The following is a 26,461-nucleotide window of genomic DNA, read 5'->3' on the forward strand; positions in this document are numbered from 1 at the left end:
AAGCCATTCATTCTCTCTCTCTTTTCAAGAGATTCTTATTTGTCTTGGGAAATATATAATAACATTAAGTTTGAATAATATTGTGGATTTTTCCTTGTTTTGCTTTTATGAATGTTTAAATATATAAATACAAGGACTGTAGAATGTATTAGAATGTTTTTCATATTTGAGTGATTGTTTTTGACACAATAAAGTATTTTCACTTACATTGTAATTTTGAAAGATATTAGTTATTTTAAAATCAGGAAAGCTATATACCCAAAATGTAGAACAAATATTGTCAGCGACAAGAACAAATATTATCAATGACACCATCATTGAGTGCTTTACTCGTGAATAACAGATATACTAAATTCCACTTTGAATTATTGATATGAATGATTTCAGATTATTTTTGAAATTATCAATGTGGAAAACACTCCTCAATTTCTGTGTACCCAATTTTTTCAAGGAAGCTAAATTAATTAAACAAGTATATTAAAGGACAAATGAATCCTGTGGAAATGTTAAAGTGAGAAAGGAAAATATTGTAATAATTCTAGTACAGAAATATTAGTATTTGTAAACCATCCAGTTGAGAGTTCACAAGAAAATTAGAACTGAATGGAAAGAACATCACACAAAACAAAAACAATTAAATCGCCTTCAACACTCACTCCCCCCACAAAAAATCCATCAAACTCTAGAAATATTTTGGAGCCATGGCTCTTCTGAAAAATTACCAGTTGAGAAGTTCATTTTTCACTCTGGAATTAATGGCAAGCTTGGTAGATGTAGTCTATATTATTTGAAATTGTCAGCAGGCTTACTTAACTGTTAATAAAGTAACAGCTGTGGCTTGTGTTTAATACTGCTATCTGTGTTTAATTCTTTCTTAATTGTCCCTTTACAGGCCTTTCATGTGTAAAAGAAATCTCTGGATTTTATAAATCAATTGCCCACTTTAAACTGTGTACTATGTGCTTATTACCTGATTTTGTAAAAAGTAGCTGAAGACATATTTCTAAAATATAAAGTTATGTTTTTGTAAACCTACAAATAGATATTCATTTGTTTACTACACATAATATACATAATTTATAAAAGTTTGAAGTTAGGTTTTCACTTGTAACTTTAATCTCATTACTTATTTTTCTTCACCACCACCTAATGAGTACTAACTAACCTAATGGTATGATATAACTTCTTTATTATAATAACTGATAACCAGTTTATCATGGAAATATGAAGTATAAAATATTTTATCAGTTTTTTGTTATTTTTTTAGTTATATAAAAATAGAAATCACGCACATGGAAAATCTCACTGTTGTAAGAAGATAAACTTCAGGAATATTTCCTTCTGTAAAGAAGTTTAGAGAAGTACTGTATAATGTAATAACAAAAAATTAGCAATAATGATAGTTTTATGCATTCACTCAATCATTTAAATGTATTTAATGACCCAGACACTGTAGGAGGCAGCACTGGAGATGCAGAAGTGGACCAAATGGAGAAACTTCTTACTCAAAAAAGGCATACATTCTACTGGAAGCAGGCCAACTGTAAATGACATAATTTTAGGTCATGATAAGTTTTATGAAAAAAAAAAGTTTTATTAAGAAGATGAAAACATGGTAAGGAGATAAGGAGTGATAGATGGAGTGGTCAGCAAAGACCACTTTGAGTGATAAGAGAACAGACACATCAGAACATTCAAGTGAGTGAATAAGCTATGTAGACATAGGCGGGACAGGCTCTCCAAGCAAAAGGAAAACAAATATAAAGGCTTTGACAGACATGAGAACAGCCATGCGACCATAGTTGTTGAAACAAGAGTGAGCCCACTAAAACCAGAAGAGTGATAGGAACTGATGTTGATTCAATAATTAGGGGACATCTCTCAGTGCTTTGTAGGCCAAGATTAGGTTTTATTCTATGTGTGCTACAAGTCATTGGTGAATTCTGAGCCAGAAGTGATAATCAGGTATGTGTTTTAACAAGAGCTTGTCTTTGGATGAAGAACATACTCTAGTTGGGCAAGAATGAAAGCAGGGTATCAATTAGGAGGCCACTGTAAGAGAGAAGGCAGTGTGACTAGGTGGATAGTGGTGGAGGTAGTATGCTGTGTATACAGAAAGTGAACTGTGTTTCCATAAAAGTGCACATAGAGGCAAAGCATGTGTTCACATTACGCATTGTGAAGAGTTTAGGAGAGTGTGGTGTCACTTATAAGTAATATTAAAATTAATATTATAATTAACTAGCTTAAATGTCTTAAGTTAGCTTAATATGTCAGTTAACATATTTCCAGTCTATTCAAATACACTTACCACTATATTTTACCCATTTTCCTAAGCACTTCACAAAGTTGTGGAAATAAAAAGTGTTTGGAACTGGTTTTCCATTGTCAAATTATAGGACCTTCCAGAAGGATGCATAAGATGTTTCATTGACCAGAGCATGTATTATAGAAAAATATCATTATATTCTTTGAATATTAGGACTTCATAAAGAAGGTTTTCTCAACATGTTCAAATTTGGAGTCATTGTAACATTCATGAAGATATGCTTTGTTATCTAATTTTTGTATTAGGTAATTGGAAATTAGACCAATAAATGTTATCATTATTCTATGAAAATGTTGGTCAAAGGATTGCTCTTAGCTAATATAAAAAAGAATTATTCTGTTATCCCCTAGATGAGTTAGTTCACTAGAAATTAAAAAGTTAATTTTGAGAGTGATTTTTATTTGAAAATTTTAGTAAGTTAAATTGTATTTTAGTAAGTTAAAACTGTCTTTAGCAAACATTTACCAAGCAGTTCCTTGGAGTCAGATTTTGTCCAATGCCCTAGGGATGTTACAGTGATTATTATGATTGTAAAACAATCTGGAAGAGTTTCACATAGAATATTAAATTAAGACATTTTAATGAGATAGCTGCTGCCCAGGCATCTTTGTAGAAATTTTCAGAGTGGGGTACTTTACCATCTTCTCAGTTCTGAGCTACATGCTTTGATTGGAGGGCATGCCCACAGGTTCCAAAGTGCCTACACTGTCCTAGAAACAGAGACAACACAATTACAATATGTATGTTCAAGTCTCTCATATTAGTTGACTTGTATGTGAAAAAAAAATAGAAATTGCATAACATAAATTATAGTTACTGTTACAAGTGCTATAAAAAAATTCACTCGGGAGAATTCCATGTGTATGGAATGTTCAAGGAGGGCTACATAAGAGGAAAAGAACCAGAGATGTGTCCTAGGGAATGTGCATAGTGGAGAAAAGGGAAGATAATTTTGGTTAGGGAAATATAGAAGCAATAAAGCAGAAGAAATCATTATGAGGAAATTCCTCATAATTTGCACAGAAAAATGTTGGGAAGTGAGTGTAGTTAAGTCACCGTTGGCACCACACATTTCTTAAACTCTCAGAATTCTGATTTTTTCCATCTGTAAAAAAGAAAATGACATTTATAAATGTGGTAGAACTGCTGTGAGGATTAATGGATTAATGGAAGTGATATGAGCAAAAAATCTGGCCTTGGCCATATAATGGACATGTTTAATTTAAACCACTTCTATGAGATCTCTTTTTTGCTCCTGGTGCCACCCTCCCAATTCAAGTCTTTGTCATCATAGACTCTCTTCAAAGCACAACACCAGTGTAATCGTTTGATTAAGCCTTCACAGATCTGATCAGTTGGAAATGAGCTCTTCTTTTCCTTTGTGCTATTCATATGACACATGACAGTCTATTTACTTATTTTTCTTGGGCTGAAATAGATTTTTTTAAACAGTTTTGACAATTGGCTTTTCTAATGCGAGGTTACTTTATTACATTATTTTATTATTAAAAATAAAACACCACTGGGGATGAGGACTGCACTTCTGATGAGGACTCAGTGTCGTATGGAAGTGTTGGATCACTCTATTGTACACCTGAAACTAATATGACACTGTGCATTAACTGGAATTTAAATAAAAACTTAAAATCTTAAAATATCAATTACTAAATCTATGTTCATGAAATCATAGCCTTTACCTACAGAGATAAAAAGCTCTTGGATTATGCAATTCACCATCAGACCCTTTTTTCCAGCCACTTAGTCTTTAATAACATGATAGTTGATGGAACCATACCACATCTGCCATTATAAACATCTTTAATACAGCCTTAATTTTATTAGATTTCAAAATTGTTATATTAATAGACTTGTAATGGGGATCCCTGGGTGGCGCAGCGGTTTGGCTCCTGCCTTTGGCCCAGGGCGCGATCCTGGAGACCCGGGATCGAATCCCACGTCGGGCTCCCGGTGCATGGAGCCTGCTTCTCCCTCTGCCTGTGTCTCTGCCTCTCTCTCTCTCTCTGTGACTATCATAAATAAAAAAAAAATAAATAATAATAATAATAGACTTGTAATGAAGTTAGATCTTACTCATAGTCAGTGGTATTATGTATAAATAATGTTTTTTACTGCTGCAAGATGATCTGGAGGTTAATCAGTTTAATGAATTTAATTTATAAATTTTATTTTATTTATTATTATTTTTTTTAATTTTTAAAAACTTCCGAAATGTTTATATGGAAAAATCACTATCATATAGGGAAGAATGTTCACTGTAAAGTGATTCCTGTTGTCATTTACAGTGACCTACTGATCATAATTTTACAAAGGAGAAATACCAGATGTTTGGGGCAATATTGAAACATCTTCATCAAAAAAAAAATTTCCTCTTCCTATATTTTTATTTTTTATATATATACACATATATATTTAATATATATTTAATGTGTATTTTTATTTATTTTTATTTTTTTATTGGTGTTCAATTTACCAACATACAGAATAACCCCCAGTGCCCGTCACCCAATCACTCCCACCCCCCGCCCTCCTCCCATTCTACCACCCCTAGTTCGTTTCCCAGAGTTAGCAGTCTTTACGTTCTGTCTCCCTTTCTGATATTTCCCACACATTTCTTCCCCCTTCCCTTATATTCCCTTTCACTATTATTTATATTCCCCACATGAATGAGAACATATAATGTTTGTCCTTCTCCGACTGACTTACTTCACTCAGCATAATACCCTCCAGTTCCATCCACGTTGAAGCAAATGGTGGGTATTTGTCATTTCTAAGAGCTGAGTAATATTCCATTGTATACATAAACCACATCTTCTTTATCCACTTATCTTTCGATGGACACCGAGGCTCCTTCCACAGTTTGGCTATTGTGGCCATTGCCGCTATAAACATCGGGGTGCAGGTGTCCAGGCGTTTCACTGCATCTGTATCTTTGGGGTAAATCCCCAACAGTGCAATTGCTGGGTCGCAGGGCAGGTCTATTTTTAACTGTTTGAGGAACCTCCACACAGTTTTCCAGAGTGGCTGCACCAGTTCACATTCCCACCAACAGTGTATGAGGGTTCCCTTTTCTCCGCATCCTCTCCAACATTTGTTGTTTCCTGCCTTGTTAATTTGCCCCATTCTCACTGGTGTGAGGTGGTATCTCATTGTGGTTTTGATTTGTATTTCCCTGATGGCAAGTGATGCAGAGCATTTTCTCATATGCATGTTGGCCATGTCTATGTCTTCCTCTGTGAGATTTCTGTTCATGTCTTTTGCCCATTTCATGATTGGATTGTTTGTTTCTTTGGTGTTGAGTTTAATAAGTTCTTTATAGATCTTGGAAATTAGCCCTTTATCTGATACGTCATTTGCAAATATCTTCTCCCATTCTGTAGGTTGTCTTTTAGTTTTGTTGACTGTATCCTTTGCTGTGCAAAAGCTTCTTATCTTGATGAAGTCCCAATAGTTCATTTTTGCTTTTGTTTCTTTTGCCTTTGTGGATGTATCTTGCAAGAAGTTACTGTGGCCGAATTCAAAAAGGGTGTTGCCTGTGTTCTTCTCTAGGATTTTGATGGAATCTTGTCTCACATTTAGATCTTTCATCCATTTTGAGTTTATCTTTGTGTATGGTGCAAGAGAGTGGTCTAGTTTCATTCTTCTGCATGTGGATGTCCAATTTTCCCAGCACCATTTATTGAAGAGACTGTCTTTCTTCCAATGGATAGCCTTTCCTCCTTTGTCGAATATTAGTTGACCATAAAGTTCAGGGTCCACTTCTGGATTCTCTATTCTGTTCCACTGATCTATGTGTCTGTTTTTGTGCCAGTACCACACTGTCTTGATGACCACAGCTTTGTAGTACAACCTGAAATCTGGCATTGTGATGCCCCCAGATATGGTTTTCTTTTTTAAAATTCCCCTGGCTATTCGGGGTCTTTTCTGATTCCACACAAATCTTAAGATGATTTGTTCCAACTCTCTGAAGAAAGTCCATGGTATTTTGATAGGGATTGCATTAAATGTGTATATTGCCCTGGGTAACATTGACATTTTCACAATATTAATTCTGCCAATTCATGAGCATGGAATATTTTTCCATCTCTTTGTGTCTTCCTCAATTTCTTTCAGAAGTGTTCTATAGTTTTGAGGGTATAGATCCTTTACCTCTTTGGTGAGGTTTATTCCTAGGTATCTTATGATTTTGGATGCAATTGTAAATGGGATTGACTCCTTAATTTCTCTTTCTTCAGTCTCATTGTTAGTGTATAGAAATGCCACTGATTTCTGGGCATTGATTTTGTATCCTGCCACGCTACCGAATTGCTGTATGAGTTCTAGCAATCTTGGGGTGGAGACTTTTGGGTTTTCTATGTACTGTATCATGTCATCTGCGAAGAGGGAGAGTTTGACTTCTTCTTTGCCAATTTGAATGCCTTTAATGTCTTTTTGTTGTCTGATTGCTGAGGCTAGGACTTCCAGTACTATGTTGAATAGCAGTGGTGAGAGTGGACATCCCTGTCTTGTTCCTGATCTTAGGGGAAAGGCTCCCAGTGCTTCCCCATTGAGAATGATATTTGCTGTGGGCTTTTCGTAGATGGCTTTTAAGATGTTGAGGAATGTTCCCTCTATCCCTACACTCTGAAGAGTTTTGATCAGAAATGGATGCTGTATTTTGTCAAATGCTTTCTCTGCATCTAATGAGAGGATCATATGGTTCTTGGTTTTTCTCTTGCTGATATGATGAATCACATTGATTGTTTTACGGGTGTTGAACCAGCCTTGTGTCCCGGGGATAAATCCTACTTGGTCATGGTGAATAATTTTCTTAATGTACTGTTGGATCCTATTGGCCAGTATCTTGTTGAGAATTTTTGCATCCATGTTCATCAGGGATATTGGTCTGTAATTCTCCTTTTTGGTGGGGTCTTTGTCTGGTTTTGGAATTAAGGTGATGCTGGCCTCATAGAATGAATTTGGAAGTACTCCATCTCTTTCTATCTTTCCAAACAGCTTTAGGAGAATAGGTATGGTTTCTTCTTTAAACGTTTGATAAAATTCCCCTGGGAAGCCATCTGGCCCTGGACTCTTGTGTCTTGGGAGGTTTTTGATGACTGCTTCAATTTCCTCCCTGGTTATTGGCCTGTTCAGGTTTTCTATTTCTTCCTGTTCCAGTTTTGCTAGTTTGTGGCTTTCCAGGAATGCGTCCATTTCTTCTAGATTGCCTAATTTATTGGCGTAGAGCTGTTCATAATATGTTTTTAAAATCGTTTGTATTTCCTTGGTGTTGGTAGTGATCTCTCCTTTCTCATTCATGATTTTATTAATTTGAGTCTTCTCTCTCTTCTTTTTAATAAGGCTGGCTAATGGTTTATCTATCTTATTAATTCTTTCAAAGAACCAACTCCTGGTTCTGTTGATCTGTTCCACAGTTCTTCTGGTCTCGATTTCATTGAGTTCTGCTCGAATCTTTATTAAGTCTCTTCTTCTCCTGGGTGTAGGATCTATTTGCTGTTTTTTCTCTAGCTCCTTTATGTGTAAGGTTAGCTTTTGTATTTGAGTTCTTTCCAGTTTTTGAATGGTTGCTTGTATTGCGATGTATTTCCCCCTAAGGACTGCTTTTGCTGCATCCCAAAGATTTTGAATGGTTGTATCTTCATTCTCATTAGTTTCCATGAATCTTTTTAGTTCTTCCTTAATTTCCTGGTTGACCCTTTCATCTTTTAGCAGGATGGTCCTTAACTTCCACGTGTTTGAGGTCCTTCCAAACTTCTTGTTGTGATTTAGTTCTAATTTCAAGGCATTATGGTTTGAGAATATGCAGGGGACGATCCCAATCTTTTGGTATCGGTTCAGACCCGATTTGTGACCCAGTATGTGGTCTATTCTGGAGAAAGTTCCATGTGCACTTGAGAAGAATGTGTATTCAGTTGAGTTTGGATGTAAAGTTCTGTAGATATCTGTGAAATCCATCTAGTCCACTGTATCATTTAAAGCTCTCGTTTCTTTGGAGATGTTGTGCTTAGAAGACATATCAAGTATAGAAAGAGCTAGATTGAAGTCACCAAGTATAAGTGTATTATTATCTAAGTATTTCTTCACTTTGGTTATTAATTGATTTATATATTTGTCAACTCCCAATTTTGGGGCATATATATTGAGGATTGTTAAGTCCTCTTGTTGGATAGATCCTTTAAGTATGAGATAGTGTCCCTCTTCATCTCTCACTACAGTCTTCAGGGTAAATTTTAGTTTATCTGATATAAGGATGGCTACCCCTGCTTTCTTTTGAGGACCATTCAAATGGTAAATGGTTCTCCAACCTTTTATTTTCAGGCTGGAGGTGTCCTTCTGTCTAAAATGAGTCTCTTGTAGACAGCAAATAGATGGGTCCTCCTGCTTTTTTATCCAGTCTGAAACCCTGCGCCTTTTGATGGGGTCATTAAGCCCGTTCACATTCAGAGTTACTATTGAGAGATATGAGTTTAGTGACATCATGATATCTATTCAGTCCTTGTTTTTGTGGATTGTTCCACTGAACTTCTTCTTAAAGGGGAATTTTAGGAGTCCCCCTTAAAATTTCTTGCAGAGCTGGTTTGGAGGTCACATATTCTTTCAGTTGCTGCCTGTCTTGGAAGCTCTTTATCTCTCCTTCCATTTTGAACGGAGCCTTGCTGGATAAAGTATTCTTGGTTGCATGTTCTTCTCATTTAGGACCCTGAATATATCCTGCCAGCCCTTTCTGGCCTGCCAGGTCTCTGTGGAGAGGTCTGCTGTTACCCTAATACTCCTCCCCATAAAAGTCAGGGATTTCTTGTCTCTTGCTGCTTTAAGGATATTCTCTTTATCTTTGGAATTTGTAAGCTTCACTATTAAATGTCGAGGTGTTGAACGGTTTTTATTGATTTTAGGGGGGGATCTCTCTATTTCCTGGATCTGAATACCTGTTTCCCTTCCCAGATTAGGAAAGTTTTCAGCTAGAATTTGTTCAAATACATATTCTGGCCCTCTGTCCCTTTCGGCGCCCTCGGGAACCCCAATTAAACATAAGTTTTTCTTCCTCAGGCTGTCGTTTATTTCCCTTAATCTATCTTCATGGTCTTTTAATTGTTTGTCTCTTTTTTCCTCAGTTTCCCTCTTTGCCATCAACTTGTCTTCTAGGTCACTCACTTGTTCTTCCACCTCGTCAACCCTTGTCGTTAGGACTTCTAGTTTGGATTGCATCTCATTCAATTGATTTTTAATTTCTGCCTGATGAGCTCTAAATTCTGCAGTCATGAAGTCTCTTGAGTCCTTTATGCTTTTTTCTAGAGCCACCAGTAGCTGTATGATAGTGCTTCTGAATTGGCTTTCTGACATTGAATTGTAATCCAGATTTTGTAACTCTGTGGGAGAGAGGACTGTTTCTGATTCTTTCTTTTGAGGTGAGGTTTTCCTTCTAGTCATTTTGCTCAGTGCAGAGTGGCCAAAAGCAGGTTGTATTGGGAAAAGGAGAAAAAGAGAGGAGAGAAAGAAGGAAAGAAAAGAGAAAGAGAAAAAAAAAGGAAGAAAAAAACGAAAAAATAGAAGAAAAAGAGAAAGAAAAAGAAAGAAAGGAAAAAAAGGGGGTGGGGGAAGGAAACAAATCAAAAAGCAAAACAAAACAAAACAAAACAACAACAACAAAAAAAAAAAAGAAAGAAAGAAAAAAAGAACCACGGGGGAGTATCTTCTGATTCTGTGTACTTTAAGTCCCTTGGCTTCCCCTGGAACTTGTCCCCAGCTGGTCTTCTGGGGGAGGGGCCTGTTGCGCTGATTTCCAGGTGTTAGCAGTTGGGGGAGCTGCTGTGCCCCTGCCTGGTGCAGGGCTCAGTGGGGGTTGTTTACCCCGTGAGGCCCCAGGAGCAACAGCCCTAGTGGCGGGGCCAGCTCTGGAGCCCTGGAGTCAGCCCCCGCAGGAACTCCAGAGCTCTCCGTCTGCAGGGCCTGGAGGCTCCGGGGCGGGGCCGCTGATGTGCTCAGCTGGGGCAGGAGCGTCCTTGCTGTCCTGGGCCCTCCCGGCCTCTGCCTGTCCCGGGGGAGGCGGGATCCTGGGCTGTGTCCCGGCGCCCTGTGCTTCGGCGCCTGCGCTGGTGGATTCGCGCTCCCGGCCGCGCAGCCCCCTCCGCGGAGCCGCCCCCGAGCTGCTCCTGGAACCGCGCAGCCCCCTCCACACGGAGCCTCTTCCTCTGCCCGAGCCCCTCCGAGCTGCTCCCGGGGCCGCGCAGCCCCCACCGCACGGAGCCTCTTCCTCTGCCCGAGCCCCCCGAGCTGCTCCTGCCCCGCAGCCCCCTCCGCGGAGCCTCTTCCTCTGCCCTCCCCCCTCCGAGCTGCTCCGGGTCCCGCCGTGCGCGCTGCAGCCCTTAGGGAGCTCGGCGCACTCTCCCGGGGCGCAGTTGCTGTTAGTGTCCCCGGGAGCCCGAGGGCATCCCCGCCCTCCTGGGTCCTGCTCCACCTCCCCGCGAGCCCCTTTCCGCCCGGGAAGGTCGGTGCAGCTCCTGCGTCTCCGGGACGGGGCTCTCCTGTCCTGGGGACACTCGCCCCGGCCTCAGCCCGGCTCCTCGCGGGGCCCCTCCCCCTTGGAGGCCTTTGTTTCTTTATTTCTTTTTCCCCGTCTTCCTACCTTGATAGAAGCGCGAACTCTTCTCACTGTAGCATTCCAGGTGTTCTCTCTTTAATTCTCAGGCCGAATTCATAGATTTTCAGGATAATTTGAAGGTTTTCTAGGTAATTTGGTGGAGACAGGTGATTTGGAGACCCTACTCTTCTGCCATCTTGCCCCTCCCTAATTTATAAATTTTAAAATGAATTTAAAAAATATATTTGGTGTGTAAATAGAAGGTATTTTTGACAATTGATGTTTGGTAAGTTTTGTGTGTTTTGCTATTAATGGTAACAACTAAGTTCTAATTAATTTAATGAACATAACATACTCCTGAGGATATGGTTAAAACAGCCTGCTATTAAAAAATGGATATTTTTAGAGCAGTTTTAGGTTTATAGAAAAATTGTGCAGAAAGTAGAGTTTCTAAACCTTCTCCCATTCTACCCTACCCCCTACAATTTCCCTTATTAACAGTTTCCATCAGTGTAGTATATTTGTTACAGTTGAACTATTATGAAGACATTAGCTATAGTCCATAGTTTACATTAGGATTCACTCTTCGTGTTGTACAGTTTTATGATTTTGGTAAATGTACTTTGTCATGTACTCACCATTATGAGTAGTTTCACTGTCATAAACATGTTCTGGTTCCATTTATTTGTCACTCTGTTCCCTGAGTTTTTGGGGGTAACTACTGATCTTTTTATTGCCTGTATAGTTTTGCCTTTTCCAAAATGTCATATAATCAGAATCATATCATATGTAAGTAGCCTTTTCAGACTGGCATTGTTCACTTAGTAATAGGCATTTAGGGTTTTTCCATGTCTTTTCATGACTTGATAGTTATTTCCTTTTATTGTTGGATAATATTTTGTCATATGGATGCACCACAGTCTGCCTATATATTTATTTTTTTAAATAAAATGTCTAAAAATGTCTCTATCTTTTGTTTCAAATGTCTAATTTCTTTTATCATTGAAAGTATTTTACTGTGTAATGTTTTATCCTTTTTCCATTTTATATTTGGAATAGACATTTTATTTTAGGCAATGCTAAGTAAATTTTAAAATTTAGTGTATGTCAGGGCACTTGGTGGCTCAGTCAGTTTAGTGTCCTGCTCTTGGTTTTGGCTCAGGTCATGATCTCAGGGTTGTGAGATCGAGTTGTGTCAGGTTCTGCACTTAGCACGGGGTTGGCTTGAGATTCTCTCCCTCTCCCTCCCCCTCTCCCTCTCTCTCTGCCCCATTCATGCATGTGCATACTCTCACTTTCTAAAATAAATAAGTGAATAAAATATTTAAAATTTGGTGCATGTCTAATCGGTCATGTTAATATATGCCTATTGAACAACTTTTTTTGGAATAATGTAGTGGTTTTGTCTTAACATGTTATTTGAATTGTTCACTAAATTTTATTGATATCTATTATGAATTTAAAAAATATTTTACCAGCTTAAAGCATATTCAATTATATGCTTTACATGTGGTAAAATTTTGCTTTACATGTGTCTAGAATGAGGGAGTTTACAAAGTGAAGTGGCACATAGATAATCTGTGCTGTATATTCAACCCCCTAAACAGAAGCAAACCACCATTTCATGTTGTCCAATTTTTACTAGAATCTTTCCCTAACAAACTTAGTTTTTTCAAACCATCTGTACTTCCTTCCCTTCTGTCTTTGAGGAAATGCTTTCTCTTCTTTGTGGAAAATATTCTATCTGCCTAAACTCTTCACCTGGCCTTTTAAATCTCAGTGACTGATCTATTTTAATCACTGTTCTTGCTTCTATGTATTCCTCTTTCCATCTGTATGAACTCTGTAATAAATGAATGAATGAATGTCTCTATAAGTCCATTTTTGTCTTCTGAGGTGCATGTCATGGTTAGTTTTGGGGATAGATTCCAAAAGCTTGGGGTTTATTGTCCTAATTCCAATGCTCAATTAGCTCTAAGACTGCAAACAAGTTTTTGACTTCTCATGGATTCAGTTTCCTTAACTGAAATGGGGATAATGGTAGAATTATGTAAGGATTAAAAGTGACAATTGATGTAAAGTTCTTAGCACAGTGCCTATTGCATAGCAGATGCTTAAAGGACATTAGTAATTATTATTGCAAAATTGATATTTTCTTTGATTTATGAATATGAAATATGATGATATCCTCTCCAGGTCCCTTAAAACCTGTTTTTTTTTTCCTTCTTAATTTTTGGAGAAATATCTTTCCCTATCCATTGATATTCAAAGATACTCTCTATTCAAGCATCTGACTGCTCACTTTTCTCCACACACACCCAACACACAAATGCACACACATACCCAGAATAATATTGTCAACAAAGTTAGCTTCTAGAGAAGTTTCTTTTTGAAGTTCCCCAACAATTCTTGGGTAGGGAAACTGGAGGCCCAGTTTCATTATTTTGTACATCTTTCTATAACTCTCTACAAGGAGCACTTCTTACTTATTCTCTGAAAGCCGAGTATGTTTATGAAAATAAAAGGAATATAGAAATACAGCTTCCTATCAATATGGAATAGAACTGTTTATTATTTTAAAATATTATAATTATTTCTCTTAATATATTGGATTTGAACTTCATCCTGACAGATGGTTATAACATGATGAGTGAAAAGCATTAGTAACATATTTAAGCTACCGTGGAAAATTAGCAACTTTGTGAAAATTGAAAAACTCATTTCCTGATGCGATTTAGGCAAGGCTTTAAGGATTTTCATTAAATAATATAAAACAAATTAGAGGGTTAGAAACAAAACTCAGGGGCAGGAAACACAATCACATTAAAAGATGATTTTCAAAATGTTAACTATTTAAAAACTAAAATCTCTTAACTACTTTACAGCTTTAAAACCAAGAAAGCATGTTTTATGACTATCAGCTACATAATTTGAAGTAGATATTATTAGATTACTATTTAGAATCTGACCTAGGTATTTAAAAAGTCAGAACTGATATTAAATCTTTTTTAAAGTTGAGATTAAAAACAATTATGAGAAGATTCCATAACATAATAATTCAGGTCCTAATGTAGAATAGTTTCTTCAGTTTTTCATTCTGTACGATTTTTTTTTCTATCTCTGTACAATAAATTCTGGTTTGCTAATCTAGAAGGACATAGAAATGAGTAGCAGAAAAAGCAGGTCCTCCAATTCAGGATCAAGAATTCTCTACATGTTAATGTAATAGTTACATGAGACAATTCTCAAGTGTAAAGTATTTGTTTTGTATAATTTGGATACTGACTTCTTTCTTGAGACTTAGAACCAATTTTTCCCCCTTTCTTCTGTTTCTCTCTACAGAAAGCTGACCTTGCAGTTGCTCCACTGGCTATTACCTATGTTCGAGAGAAGGTCATCGACTTTTCCAAGCCCTTTATGACACTTGGAATAAGTATTTTGTACCGCAAGCCCAATGGTACAAACCCAGGCGTCTTCTCCTTCCTGAATCCTCTCTCCCCTGATATCTGGATGTATATTCTGCTGGCTTACTTGGGTGTCAGTTGTGTGCTCTTTGTCATAGCCAGGTAACATGCTCACTTTTGTGATTTTTTTGGCAATTGTTACCTCCTTTTTCTAACTAATAATTGTCAAAAGTCACAATAATTTTTACTTTTCTTTTTCTTTATTTCCCTTGGGGTGCTAAAGAATAATGAACTTTTAAGAGTCACATAACTTATTAAAATATATTATGCTGCCTTTTTGGGCAGAAAGCATGCTGGTTATGTCAGTAAGCTATAAGTGTGGTAGAGTTTACTCTTTTTAATCAGAATCTAAAAGCAGTCCAAATCACCATGACATAAAAATTGTTTTCTCATTTTGAAGATTTCTCTTGAGCCAGGAAGCAAAACAGTATATTTTACTAATTTGGACTAATAAATCAGTCATAAAAAAACCAAAGTGGTAAAATTTAAAAGGAGGCTTTTTTAAGTATAAAAAGACTACCATTATTTTCTACATAAAATTTCTCATTTTTTTCACAAAATAATATAATGTATAACTACAAATATTTTTTGTTCTATCATCAAAATTAAATATTAAATAAGAGGGTTATTTTTTCAAATATATAGGTTCTTCTGATAAATTTATCACTAAAGATATTTATCTTTCCTTGAACCTATTCTTTTTTCAATGAAATCATGCATTTGTTCCTAGCAGTGAAATTAAAAAAAAAAAACAAAAAAAACAAATGCTTAGTTCATTCAATTAAAACAAGGAATGAAATCACTTCTAGAAGTAGTATATTTTTATATATGTAGATTATTTGTGGTTATACACAGATATTTTTGATATTCACATATGGATGTAATGCAGATTTATAATTGTCTACCTAATTGTTTTAATATTAACACATGAGTCCTTCAGACAGTTATCATTTGCATATGGCTGAAAATTTGTATTGGAACCATACATACATATAGCATTTGTAGCTGTATGGTAGCTCATGTTAAAATTTTTATATGAAATTTAGAGTTCTACCCCAAAATGAGAATTTGGAGTATGAAATTCATAAACTTTCGGCTCCAGGCTTTTCCATATCTTGTGAAAACCAAATAGCCTTTTCATTTTTGAGCATCTTTGCATCAGTTACAAATCTTTTATAGTGACCAATACAAACCATCCTATTTTATATGTATTCAGAGAAATGAGTTCAAGGATTGCAGTTTAAATAATTCAATGGCTGGAGAACTCTACAGCATGCCCACAAGGAAGACAGAAAAATAAATACTCCAAAGTATAGAAAAAGCTTTTCTTGCTGTCTACAGGTATACCTGCTCCTTCTTAATCAAATTAACAAAAGTTCCTGGGAAAGATAAAATCAAAACCTAGTGGTAAATGTCCTGAGACCATTCTGAGGCAATTGTGCAAGCATCAATCAACCTGAATTAAGTCTAATGTAGTTTCCAGGGGACCTTAAGTAGAAACTATTGAATTACCTCAAATTCATATTAGGAATTTTAGATATTACTAATTTTCTGAGCCCAAATCTTCTGAGATTACATTCAAAAGCAAATACTGAAACATCTGAATTCTCTTCTAGCTTAAAAGAACATTTGCAAATAGAGGCAAGCTGTGTGGCTTATGCACTCATCTAATTTTCAAAATATTTCTTTAACTATCACTTTGATAAACCATCAAATAAAATAGTAACATAACATCTGTGTAATCGTAACCTGTACTAATTTTTTACATAATAAATACATCCATATCATTCTTATTGAGAACATATAGCTGGTGTGCCATTTTTTAGTGTTATTAAATTTTAGAGTATTACTGTCATATTTTATTATTAGTTATTAAATTAATGAATTTGAAGGTAATTCTATTTCAGCCTCATATTCAACGATGTGATAATAGTTTCATACAGTTTCAGAAATTAAGTATAATATCTTCATTTATGGACAAATTAACATATATTTTATTAAATAACAAACAATATAAGATATCCTATATTAAGTGATAAATAATATTAGATATCTTGGTAAATAATATATAGTATGAAAATAAATTATTTTCAGATTATCTCTGAACTATCTTGTTCAATTCTCAATATTAAAATAATCTTATATAAATATTGCTAAATTTAAAACAACACACTGAAAACTCAGATTAAAAGAAAATTTCTTGAATAGAATCTGCTTAAGTTCTAAACTGAACTTCTAAAGCCAAATAAATTTATATAATTAATATCTACTTTACTTTAATAAAAAAAAACTCCACTTTGATATGGAATTAAACTTTTGTTACCGTGAAAGAAGTTCATGATGTGCGAATGTAGACGAAATGTCCAAGTTTCAATTACAGAACTTAATTACATTCCTAATTTAAATGGTATTAGGATATTTGTTATCAATTCACAATAAATGTAGTATTTTGATTTCACCTGTGAATGAGGACTGTGCCTTATGTTGTACAGAAATCACTTATTCACATTATTATTGTTGTCAAAATAAATACGGCCTTTTATTTATGTATATTTTTTATCTTTACCTCCATAATGATTACAGGAAAAAAAAAGAGAAATTACAGTAAAAAATTCTCAGATATGTGTTTCATTCTCAGGGAAGATCACAAAGTTCTAAAATAATACCATGCTAACCACAAAATTTCCTAATAAATTGAGTATTGTACAATTGTTGGAATCTGTTTTCTAAAGTTAAATTTAAAAGCAGATTGTTTTTGTGATGGCTTTTTAAAATATCCCTTCACCTTTATTGTATAAGAAAAGATTATGTAATAAGTACCTAACAAAGGCTCTAAGGTGTTTTTTTTTTTTAAGCAGTATTAAGAAAGACATATATGGCTTTACTTGTCTTGATATGGTTTTATGATCTATGGTCTCTTGCAAACAGTTGCAGTATTGTTTATAGCATAATGGCATAAACAGCATGCTTATGTGAATTAGGGGAGAACTCTTGTTTGACAGTAAAGATGAGCCTGAAGTTCGGCATTCTGGACACAGAATGGCCTTATCCCGGATCTCCTAACCATAGCTCTTGGCTGACAGAGGAATAGGAAGAAATCTCGTACATGATAAACTTGCACTTGATCATATTTGTCCCTAAACCTTTTCTCTCTCCCTCTTTCTATTATATTTTCCTTTGACCTAGGTATATTAGTATAGAGAAAGCAGTTAGTCATATAAAGAGTCTGGTTAGGAAATCCACCCTTTATACTCAGAATGAAAGGTATTTTTCACCTTGCTTCAAATATTTCCTTTATTAAACAACAGATAATACAGATGCAGTAGATCCTATTTATAAAATGAGTCAATATAAATGCCCATAATGTTAGAGGTTTTTTTTTTTCTTTTAACAAGACCTGAGCTATTTTGAAATTCAGTGTATAAATCTTGGTCTAGAGTTCTTAGTAGTTTGGTAGAGAAGTGAATAACTGAAGACCAAACTTAAAAGAAGAGCATAATGCTCTACACATTTCCCTCCAACAGGATTGATGGAACCTTAATAATAATTCACTAGGCTTATAATAATGTTGCATATTTTATTCTGAGATTGACATTTTTAAAATTAAATACAAATAAACTGGAGAAGAAAAGTAATACTGTACCAGCTTTTTAAGTAAGAATGTTATTACACAGAAATTCCTTAGGTTATTTAAATGAACAAGTAAATATGTTCAAATAGAGGAAAAAGAATAAAAGAAGGCAAGCAACATTGACTAACCTGGCCTTCTTAGCAAAGATAAATCAACGAATATTCAATGTTGAGTACATAACATTAGTTTTTCAAAGTTAAAAAGAATATAGAAGTTTCTTGTAAGTTTTAGGATTGAATTACTTTGTATGATTTTTAGAATATTAGAATATCATCTATTGCACTATTAGATTAGACAGTAGGAAATGGTCTCCCTAGAATCTACCCAAGGGTGTATTAATACAGTCACCGCCAGGACTGTCTTGACATACATTTTGACACTAACATGGTCTGTGGTCACAAGATGACAAGGCTATTGCCTTACTGAGAGTTCTTCTCCTTATAAAAATATTCCGTATTTCTCTTGGTACTCAGAGCTAAAGGTATTCTAAACATAGTGGTTTTGATGGTTTAACTGAGTGTAGGAAACCATGTCCAAAGTGCTTGCATCAACAGCTTTGATCTAGACTCCTGACTAGTGTGCAGTAGCCTTTATATTCTTGTCACAATGATGGGTGACATTTAATGCACAGTGAAGGGCAACAATGAATTATTATGCACTTGGAAATGGATAACTGTTTTGGTGGGATGTTCAATGTTAAACTAATATGCTGTCAAAAAGACTCCTGTCACATTGAAATGAAAAGCCAATTTTGTTGTGTGCCTTTGCCACCAACGTGCCCACCTCTTAGAAAACCATTTTAATTTTACCTTTCTGTAACATAATTTTAGATATATTTTACTTTTATTTCTTAGTAATTTTTTTACTTAAGTAAATTACAGGAAAGCCTATCTGTTATTCCTTTTTCCATTTAGCAATTTTCCTAGACTTTAATGAAAATTTGGTTTGAAATAGTGTGCCTTTCACACATATGAAAGTGATTATTCAAATTGATTATATTAACAAATACCTCAATTATGGAACTAAAAGTCACAATTGATTAAAACTAAATGCACCTTCAAATTACATTTCCATAGGAAATGAGGTTACTTCTACATTAATAAAAGTTTTTTTTTTCTTTTTGCAAGAGTTACTTGGTAAATCTATTATAAAATAATTTACCTTTTTATTTGTAGTGGTTCCAGTGATGTTCATGGTTGCAAAAGGAACATGGCGTCAGCAACCCAGAAAAAAAATATCCCTTTGTGTAATTAGTAGAACCAAACCAATTGAAAGGAAGTTGAATTGGGGACTTCTTTTCAGTTTATGGTTGTGTCTAGATAATTTAGGCAGTAGAGATTTTGACTAAAATTATCCATATAGGAAAAGGTCAGACTCTTAATCATGTTAACAAAAAATAATATTTTCCACCTCTCAAATTTAGAATTATGCTAGACATTTACAAGAATAAAACATTTGAAAATAATTAAGAAAAAAACAATTTAAAATTCAAGTGCTTTTTTTTGTAATCTGCTGTAATCAAATGCTTATTGGCATTTTCTTTTAAAGATGATTGTGCTTGAGTACCTTTTAGAAATTTTGATCTCTTTTTCCAAATTATTTTTTGACATAGTTTTTTTTATCATTAGGGCAAAAGTAAATACAAATGCAAAAGTGGAAGTTTGATAGTCCATTTTTATCTTTCATACCATGTGGATAAGTTATTTGCCTCTTTGTCTTTCCTCGCCTCCATTGCCAAATTGAATTCAGACTTATGGAGGCGAAAAAGCTACCCCTCTTTCTAGTCATTCCAAGTGTGCCTACTCAACAAATATATTGGCCAATGAGCTTCTGAAAACTATAATTTGTTTCAATTTAGAAGTTCCACAGTGTCTAGCTCAGTAAATCACAGATACTAATTTTAATAAATTACATTATATAGAGTCACATTAAGAAACTTGAGAATGCTAAAAACTTGAAGATGAATATATATTGACTTATTATATTTGCTACCAAAAATGATACCTCTGTTTTTAATGAATACTTTATGGAATATGGAATTCCATTTTTCAACACTCACACATCCTGATGAGAAGTGGTAGTCTTGTAAGAAATTACGTTTTTTCCTTGAAAGACTTGGAAAAGCAGTGTAGTGTCATCTTTGACAGTTGCCACCATACCTCATACATTTCTTATTAGCTATTCAGATTGAAAAGCTAATTGGACAAGAACAATACTGTGAATGACTGTTTCCCTCTATTTTTTTCTTTCCTTTTTTGGGAGTTTTCTTTATTAATCATAAGAAATTCTTTGAGATGACTCTTAAGAACCAACAAGATAAAGAGCACCAAGCACTTTTTTTAAAAATCAAGTGATATACTTATTCTTCCATATTTTGCTATTTCTAGGTAGCTACTTCTCCCATAGCTACAGAGTACTGTGAATTCTTTGTAAGAAACCCTCAGCTTGTTTTTTATGTGTTAATTCTCTAAGCAAAATTATACTTCTGTTTTTCTACAGCCCTCAGAATAATAGTCCCCTCAGACTTTGGGGGGCTCTCAGTCACCTAAGAAAGGTCTTTACAGTATGAAATGAGGGTTTGTGTGTGTATATATATATATATCATATATATGATATATATATGATATATATATGATAGATAGAGGATAGATAGATGATAGATAGATAGATAGATAGATAGATAGATAGATATAGATAGTACAATGGTTGAGGGTATTATTTAAAAAAAGCAATTGCCTTGAAAAATGTAAAGAAATAGATCAATTTTTTAAAATAGTAAGCATAACACCTAAATTAGTATCATTTTTACCTAGATAAAGTTGTTCTTTTGCTGTAGATTCTTTGGTGTAAGAGTTCTTTCAGATGGATGAATGTTTTCCTATATCGTTTTGTACTGGGCCGGTGGGTTATGTGGAAGAAATCATTTGTAGAGAAAAGGAAGGACACTAATATAAATTGTATGTCAATAGAGGCCAGGTTTTATCTGAGAATCATGGAGAGATTAATTTATTAGCTTCTTTTTTTCAGTAGCTGTTTTTACATTTTTATATAAGGAATGAGTAGGTATACATAACCACATCCCCTTATCCCTAGCAATGAGATTAGAAATATTTTCCCTTTGTTTAATGCTAACATTATTATACTTTATAAATTCTAATTTATTACAGAAAGGAAGCTATTTTAAGGAAAACAGATTTAGAGGAAAACAGAAAAAAAGGAAGTTGTATCACTTGGTTCTTTTTGATTATCATGTTAATTCACCTTTCACGTTTCCTTCTAAGATTTTAGGAAAAACAAAAGATTAGCTACCCTTTTAATTATTATTTTTAAGAGTTCTGTATAACATATTTGTGCTACATGTTAGCAGTATGTTGTTTTAGAATAACTTGAAAGAATTACCTCAATTAGCTACACTTAAGACATGTGTTTTTCTCTTTAGATTTGCCAATAAGAAAGCTTAAACAAATATTTCCAATCACTTAGGAACCTAAACAGTACACATTAGAAAGCCACACGTGAGCAGATTTGCCTCATAAACATATAAACCTATTTGCTTTCTAAGCCATTTCTCTAGGAATGCTCACTTTCTTCCCCTGAAAATTACTAACTGCATATGGTAAAGGAATTGCACCACATTGTGAGCTTTTCCAGAGACTTAAATGATATTGATATATTTTTTACTTAAATGATATTGATATATTTTTTATTTTTTTCATAATTCATGGATGTGGGAAAAATATCATTAATATTGAATGAAAATGTATGGATGTAATTTTTAGTGATAATTTATGACTTTTTTCTTCATGTTATGTAAAATAATGCACTCTATCCAAATAATTAATGAGTAGGAGATATAGTATCATCAACCAGTGTAACTTCATTCATTAGAGCATGTCACAGCACCTTAATTGCTATAATTTTTTACATTCCATTACATAATTACATCATTCAAGTTAAATTGTTTTCATATCAATCCTGTTGGGTATATATACATATATATTTTTTAAGAGAAATATCATCTGTTTCTCAAATTGCTATAGGAATTTCAATATGATATTTGAATAGTAAGGGCCTGATATCTATCTTGTATATAAATAGAATTAGTAAAACAAATGACAAAACAAACTATTCTATTGATTTTCAACACCTATAATTTTAAATGTTTCTAGTTAACTCTTACATAAAGAGGAACACTATTAAAATGTGAAGTTATCTCTGTTAGAGCTACTTTTGGAGTTTTGTTTGGAAGCCCAGATATTAACTTGACAAACTTTATGATGAAAACCTTATTAATGAAGTAATTATACACATCTACATTTTAAAATTATAGTAATTATTTTTAGTGTAGTATACATTGGATTGAAACATAATTTTTGTTTCAATACCTTAATAAATAAGTGGAAGGTAATCCTCTCTGCCCCTCCCCCAGCCTGGATATAACTTAGTTTCCTGCTCTTCTTTATGAAAGATGTTTAACCGTTAATTATTTAAAAATATTTCCCATTTAAATGTATCCCTGACTACTCCTGAAATGATAACATGAGGTAAATGAATTCATAATAGATTTTCCTATTAAATTAATGGACTTAATATTTGAAGCAAAGGTGAAATTGTAGGTTTTGAATGTTACTGGCATGATAAACATTATAAACAGATTAGGGCTACAACTGTCATCTAAGTTGGTTCAGAATATGCACCTGAATATTATTTTAACATAATAAAATTAGGTAAGTGTTTCCCTGCTTCCCTTACTATTACTGGACTGAGAAAGGGGGTGCTGGGAGGTGTGTGTCAATATGAGTTTAGCAATTCACTAGACTGACTGAAGATATGTTTTGGAATGGTATTACTAAAGTGAGATTACAAAAAACAAACAAAACAAAAACCTCAAAAAACAAGAAGGAAAAAAAGAAAAGAAAAAGAAAATAGTGAAAATTTTGTTGCAGAAGGAGATACAAAATCAATATTCACATTCAGGGAAATGTATGTTGATTTCAAATATCTCATATCACTGCAATTTTCAATTAGGACCTCAAATTTTCACAATCATGAAGATGTTAAAAATTATATTTGAAATATTCCTTCTGCTCCAAATTTTAAAACATTCTTGATATTTCTAAATTCAGATATTTGAGTTGAAAACAAAAATGGTGAATGCTTTCCAAACATACTTCAGTTGTTTTAGATACTAAACTGCATATGCAGTACATACACTTAATTTTTAAATATTTTATTGGTATATTTGATACAATAGAGTATAATTTAGGAAGATATTTAGTTGGAAGAAAAGAAAATACAAAAGTCATGATACCTCATGAAACTTACTAAAATTCATTTATAGTTAAACAATTCAATGAGAAAATAAACTTTTTGTGCCTTGCATGTTCATGGTAGCTGGTAGGTATTTTTTTTTATAATCCAGATATTTGCATATTAGCAAATCGACTTAAGCATCCAAGGGATGTTAAAAAATCAATGCTACCTTTCCAATGCTAGCTTCAGGTTCCTGTTGATAGCATCATTTACTTTTGAGGATCCATTTTTTAAAAAAGTAGTCTGTTTCATTTTCCAGTATTAGAAACCACATAACCACCTGAGTGATCTAAGGACAGTCTGCCTTGAGCCTTTTAACATGGGACTTACTCCTTTAAAATCCTTAGCAAGTGTGTTGCAAGCTACACACTTGGTTCTGATATGTAAGTCTAAGAAATAATTCTTTTAAATGTAAATTATGTTCCAACCAATTTAAAAATAACAGTGTTTTAATGTTTGGTACTTCACTTGCAAAAAGTTAGCTATATTGGTAAGAAATTATTGATAGGACAAATCTATGCTTTCTTATGCAATGTTGATATGTAGGACATTTTCCTTATTATTCCCAATTTAAAGCCACTCTTAATTTAATTTGATTGGACAATTAGGTGTTTAAAAAGCTGCATTAGTAGCTATTTAATGAGACTATATAAAATCCACTTTGTAATTTTAAAAATGATTCCAGCTTTAAGTGTAGAATTATGTATTTTTATTTTACATATGTAAAATTAAATCTGAATTTTATGGCAACCAAAATAATGTCTTTCCTTCAGGAATCTTAAGATGATCAGTAGATGATTATAATAAGGACTTTTTTTATTCCATAACAATAAAAACAGTCTTGGGTAGTTTAAAATTTGAGTAAATTGCAGTATGCCATTTTGACTTAATTTTATTTAAAAAATTGCTTAGGATGAAAATAGGTCATAAGGATCTGAATTCAAGCCTATTGCTGAAGTTAAATGCCTAAATCAAATATAAATTTTAAATGGGAATTAAAGGGAAGTCTTACATTTTGAAAACATTTATTATTTATAGTTTCTAGTTATACATTTATAGCTGATAGTAATGTTTATTTTTCTTTGAGGGTATATTTTTAATGAATATTGATCACAGTTTAAATTTACCATCAATAAATTACAAATCGGGGGAACTGATCATTGTTACCATCTCATTAAGCCCTTTCAACCCATTTAGATCTACTAAATAATATGTTCAATAGCATATTATTGTAGCATTCATATACGGATAATCCTTGTACTTCATTCTGTGTAAATCTGGTAACTTTCTGGTACTAAAGCTACCAATAAAGCAATGCCAAAGTTAATTAATGAGCAACAGATGGCATGAAAATTTAACATAAATGGTGTATATTTTTCAGTGATGTGACGGTAAGAACTTCTGTGGCAAGTAGTGAATTTTTGATTTGCAGCAATTGACAATTTTTGTGGTATAAATATTACCAATATAACTAATCAAGCTACCAATGGAGTCTTACCAAATCTAGAGTTGGAAAGATAGGTGGAAAATTGGCTCTTATAGCCAAATGAACTGGCTCCAGAACACTGCTAATACATAACAATTTCAAATGAAAGGATAAGCATAGATAATAAAAGTGAGTAGCAGTAGCCCAGGTGGATGTGCTTATACAGAGATCCAGGATGTATCAGAAAAATATGTGGAAGGTAATGGCAAAGTTATGGAACCCTGAAAGCAAAATTAAAAAGTTAGATTTTTATTAATACAATTAGAATCTTTGAAGTAATTCCATACTTAAAGTAAATGCCAATTAATCCTTTCACTCATGAAAATAATTTGATATCTAAACGATTAGCATGATTTTCTTGAAGTTAACTGCGTGTTAAAATTTCTATGGTAAAGAAAAAAAAAACACTAAGGAAAACTTTAGCTATAGTGACAATCTCATGGAATGAATCCTTGTGGATTCTGGTATTTTCTGAATCATTGAGTTGTTATCATTAAATTTAAAATCTTCAACTCTTTACATGGAGATTTTTTTAACTATGAAATGGTTTCCTTGCTTATAAGGTTTAGTCAAAAATACTGAAAGGAATCAAATGGTCATTCAGTAATAATATTTTATACTGAATTAATGTCTCCTGAAGTTCAGTAATAGGTTCAGAGCCTATGTTAGTGGGAATAGGTTCACATGTAAGTAGTAGGAAACCTGACTAAGCAGTTATTAAATACATAGTAGGTTTACTGTTCTCATGAAGGCTGAAGGTAGGCAGGACAGGATTGAAACCATTGCTGAAAGAAAGGTGATGTTGGGGAACTTGGCACCTTCTCTCTGTGTGCTACATTGTTCCTAGACTGAAGCTTTTATCCTCCAGGCTGCAAGACGGTTACTGCAACACCAGGCATCCTATCTGCGCCTCAGGCAGCAAGAAGGTAGAAAGCAAAAGCAAAAGCCAAAAAGACAGGGTTATTACCTCAGAAAGGAAAAACTTCCTCTTCTCTGCATCTTATTGGCTAAAATTATTTTACTTCCTAACTGCAGAAGAGGATGCAGATATGTTTCTTTTATCTGGGCACACCGCCGCCTCGGTTCTTTTGTAAATAAGAAAGATTTTATCAGGTATGAATTGGCTGTGCCTGCCACAGGGTTTATTAAATGGTGACATAAAGTTCAGGCACATGTGAAATTCTCTCAAATTTCTTGTTTCAACTGTGCATTTTTAAAGGTTTCTTTCTCCCCTTTTCTCATCTGTTATTAGGATGCCTATTTCTGAGCAGCCTAACTATCCCCTTCCTGTTAGTGATTTTCAACTGGTGTTTTCTTTAACACAAGCTAATTATGCTTGTTTAAAAATGTATGAAAAGTAAGTGTAAATATTTCATATGTTAGAGGTCTTTTGTGCTTTCTTTCTGGCCACTTTTCTTTTTTGTGCACCCATCATTTCTAGAATATTGACTATATTTTTGAGACATGAATTTACCAAATTAGTTTTGTGCAAGAAACATGAATTATTATTCTAATATAATCTAAATGATGCTATCAAAATATAAAGTTTTAATCCCACAGAAAACAATTCTGGTTTATTTTTGATGCGAGATAATCTAATACATCAATGTTTTCCCTAACTTATATGAAGCCATGAAGAAGT

The 26,461-nt window shown here is 34.0% G+C and overlaps 1 protein-coding gene across 1 annotated transcript in view; it reads left to right on the forward strand.

Annotated features, from left to right (window-relative positions):
- GRIK2 (glutamate ionotropic receptor kainate type subunit 2) overlaps positions 1–26,461 on the forward strand; it is a 1,069,280-nt gene that overhangs the window by 892,974 nt on the left and 149,845 nt on the right. The window contains 1 exon segment of the mRNA XM_049092419.1: positions 14,268–14,491. Within this exon segment, the coding sequence (XP_048948376.1) occupies positions 14,268–14,491 (224 nt within the window).

This window comes from Canis lupus, chromosome 12 (genome assembly GCF_003254725.2).
Source record: "Canis lupus dingo isolate Sandy chromosome 12, ASM325472v2, whole genome shotgun sequence".
NCBI classification, from domain to species: domain Eukaryota; kingdom Metazoa; phylum Chordata; class Mammalia; order Carnivora; family Canidae; genus Canis; species Canis lupus.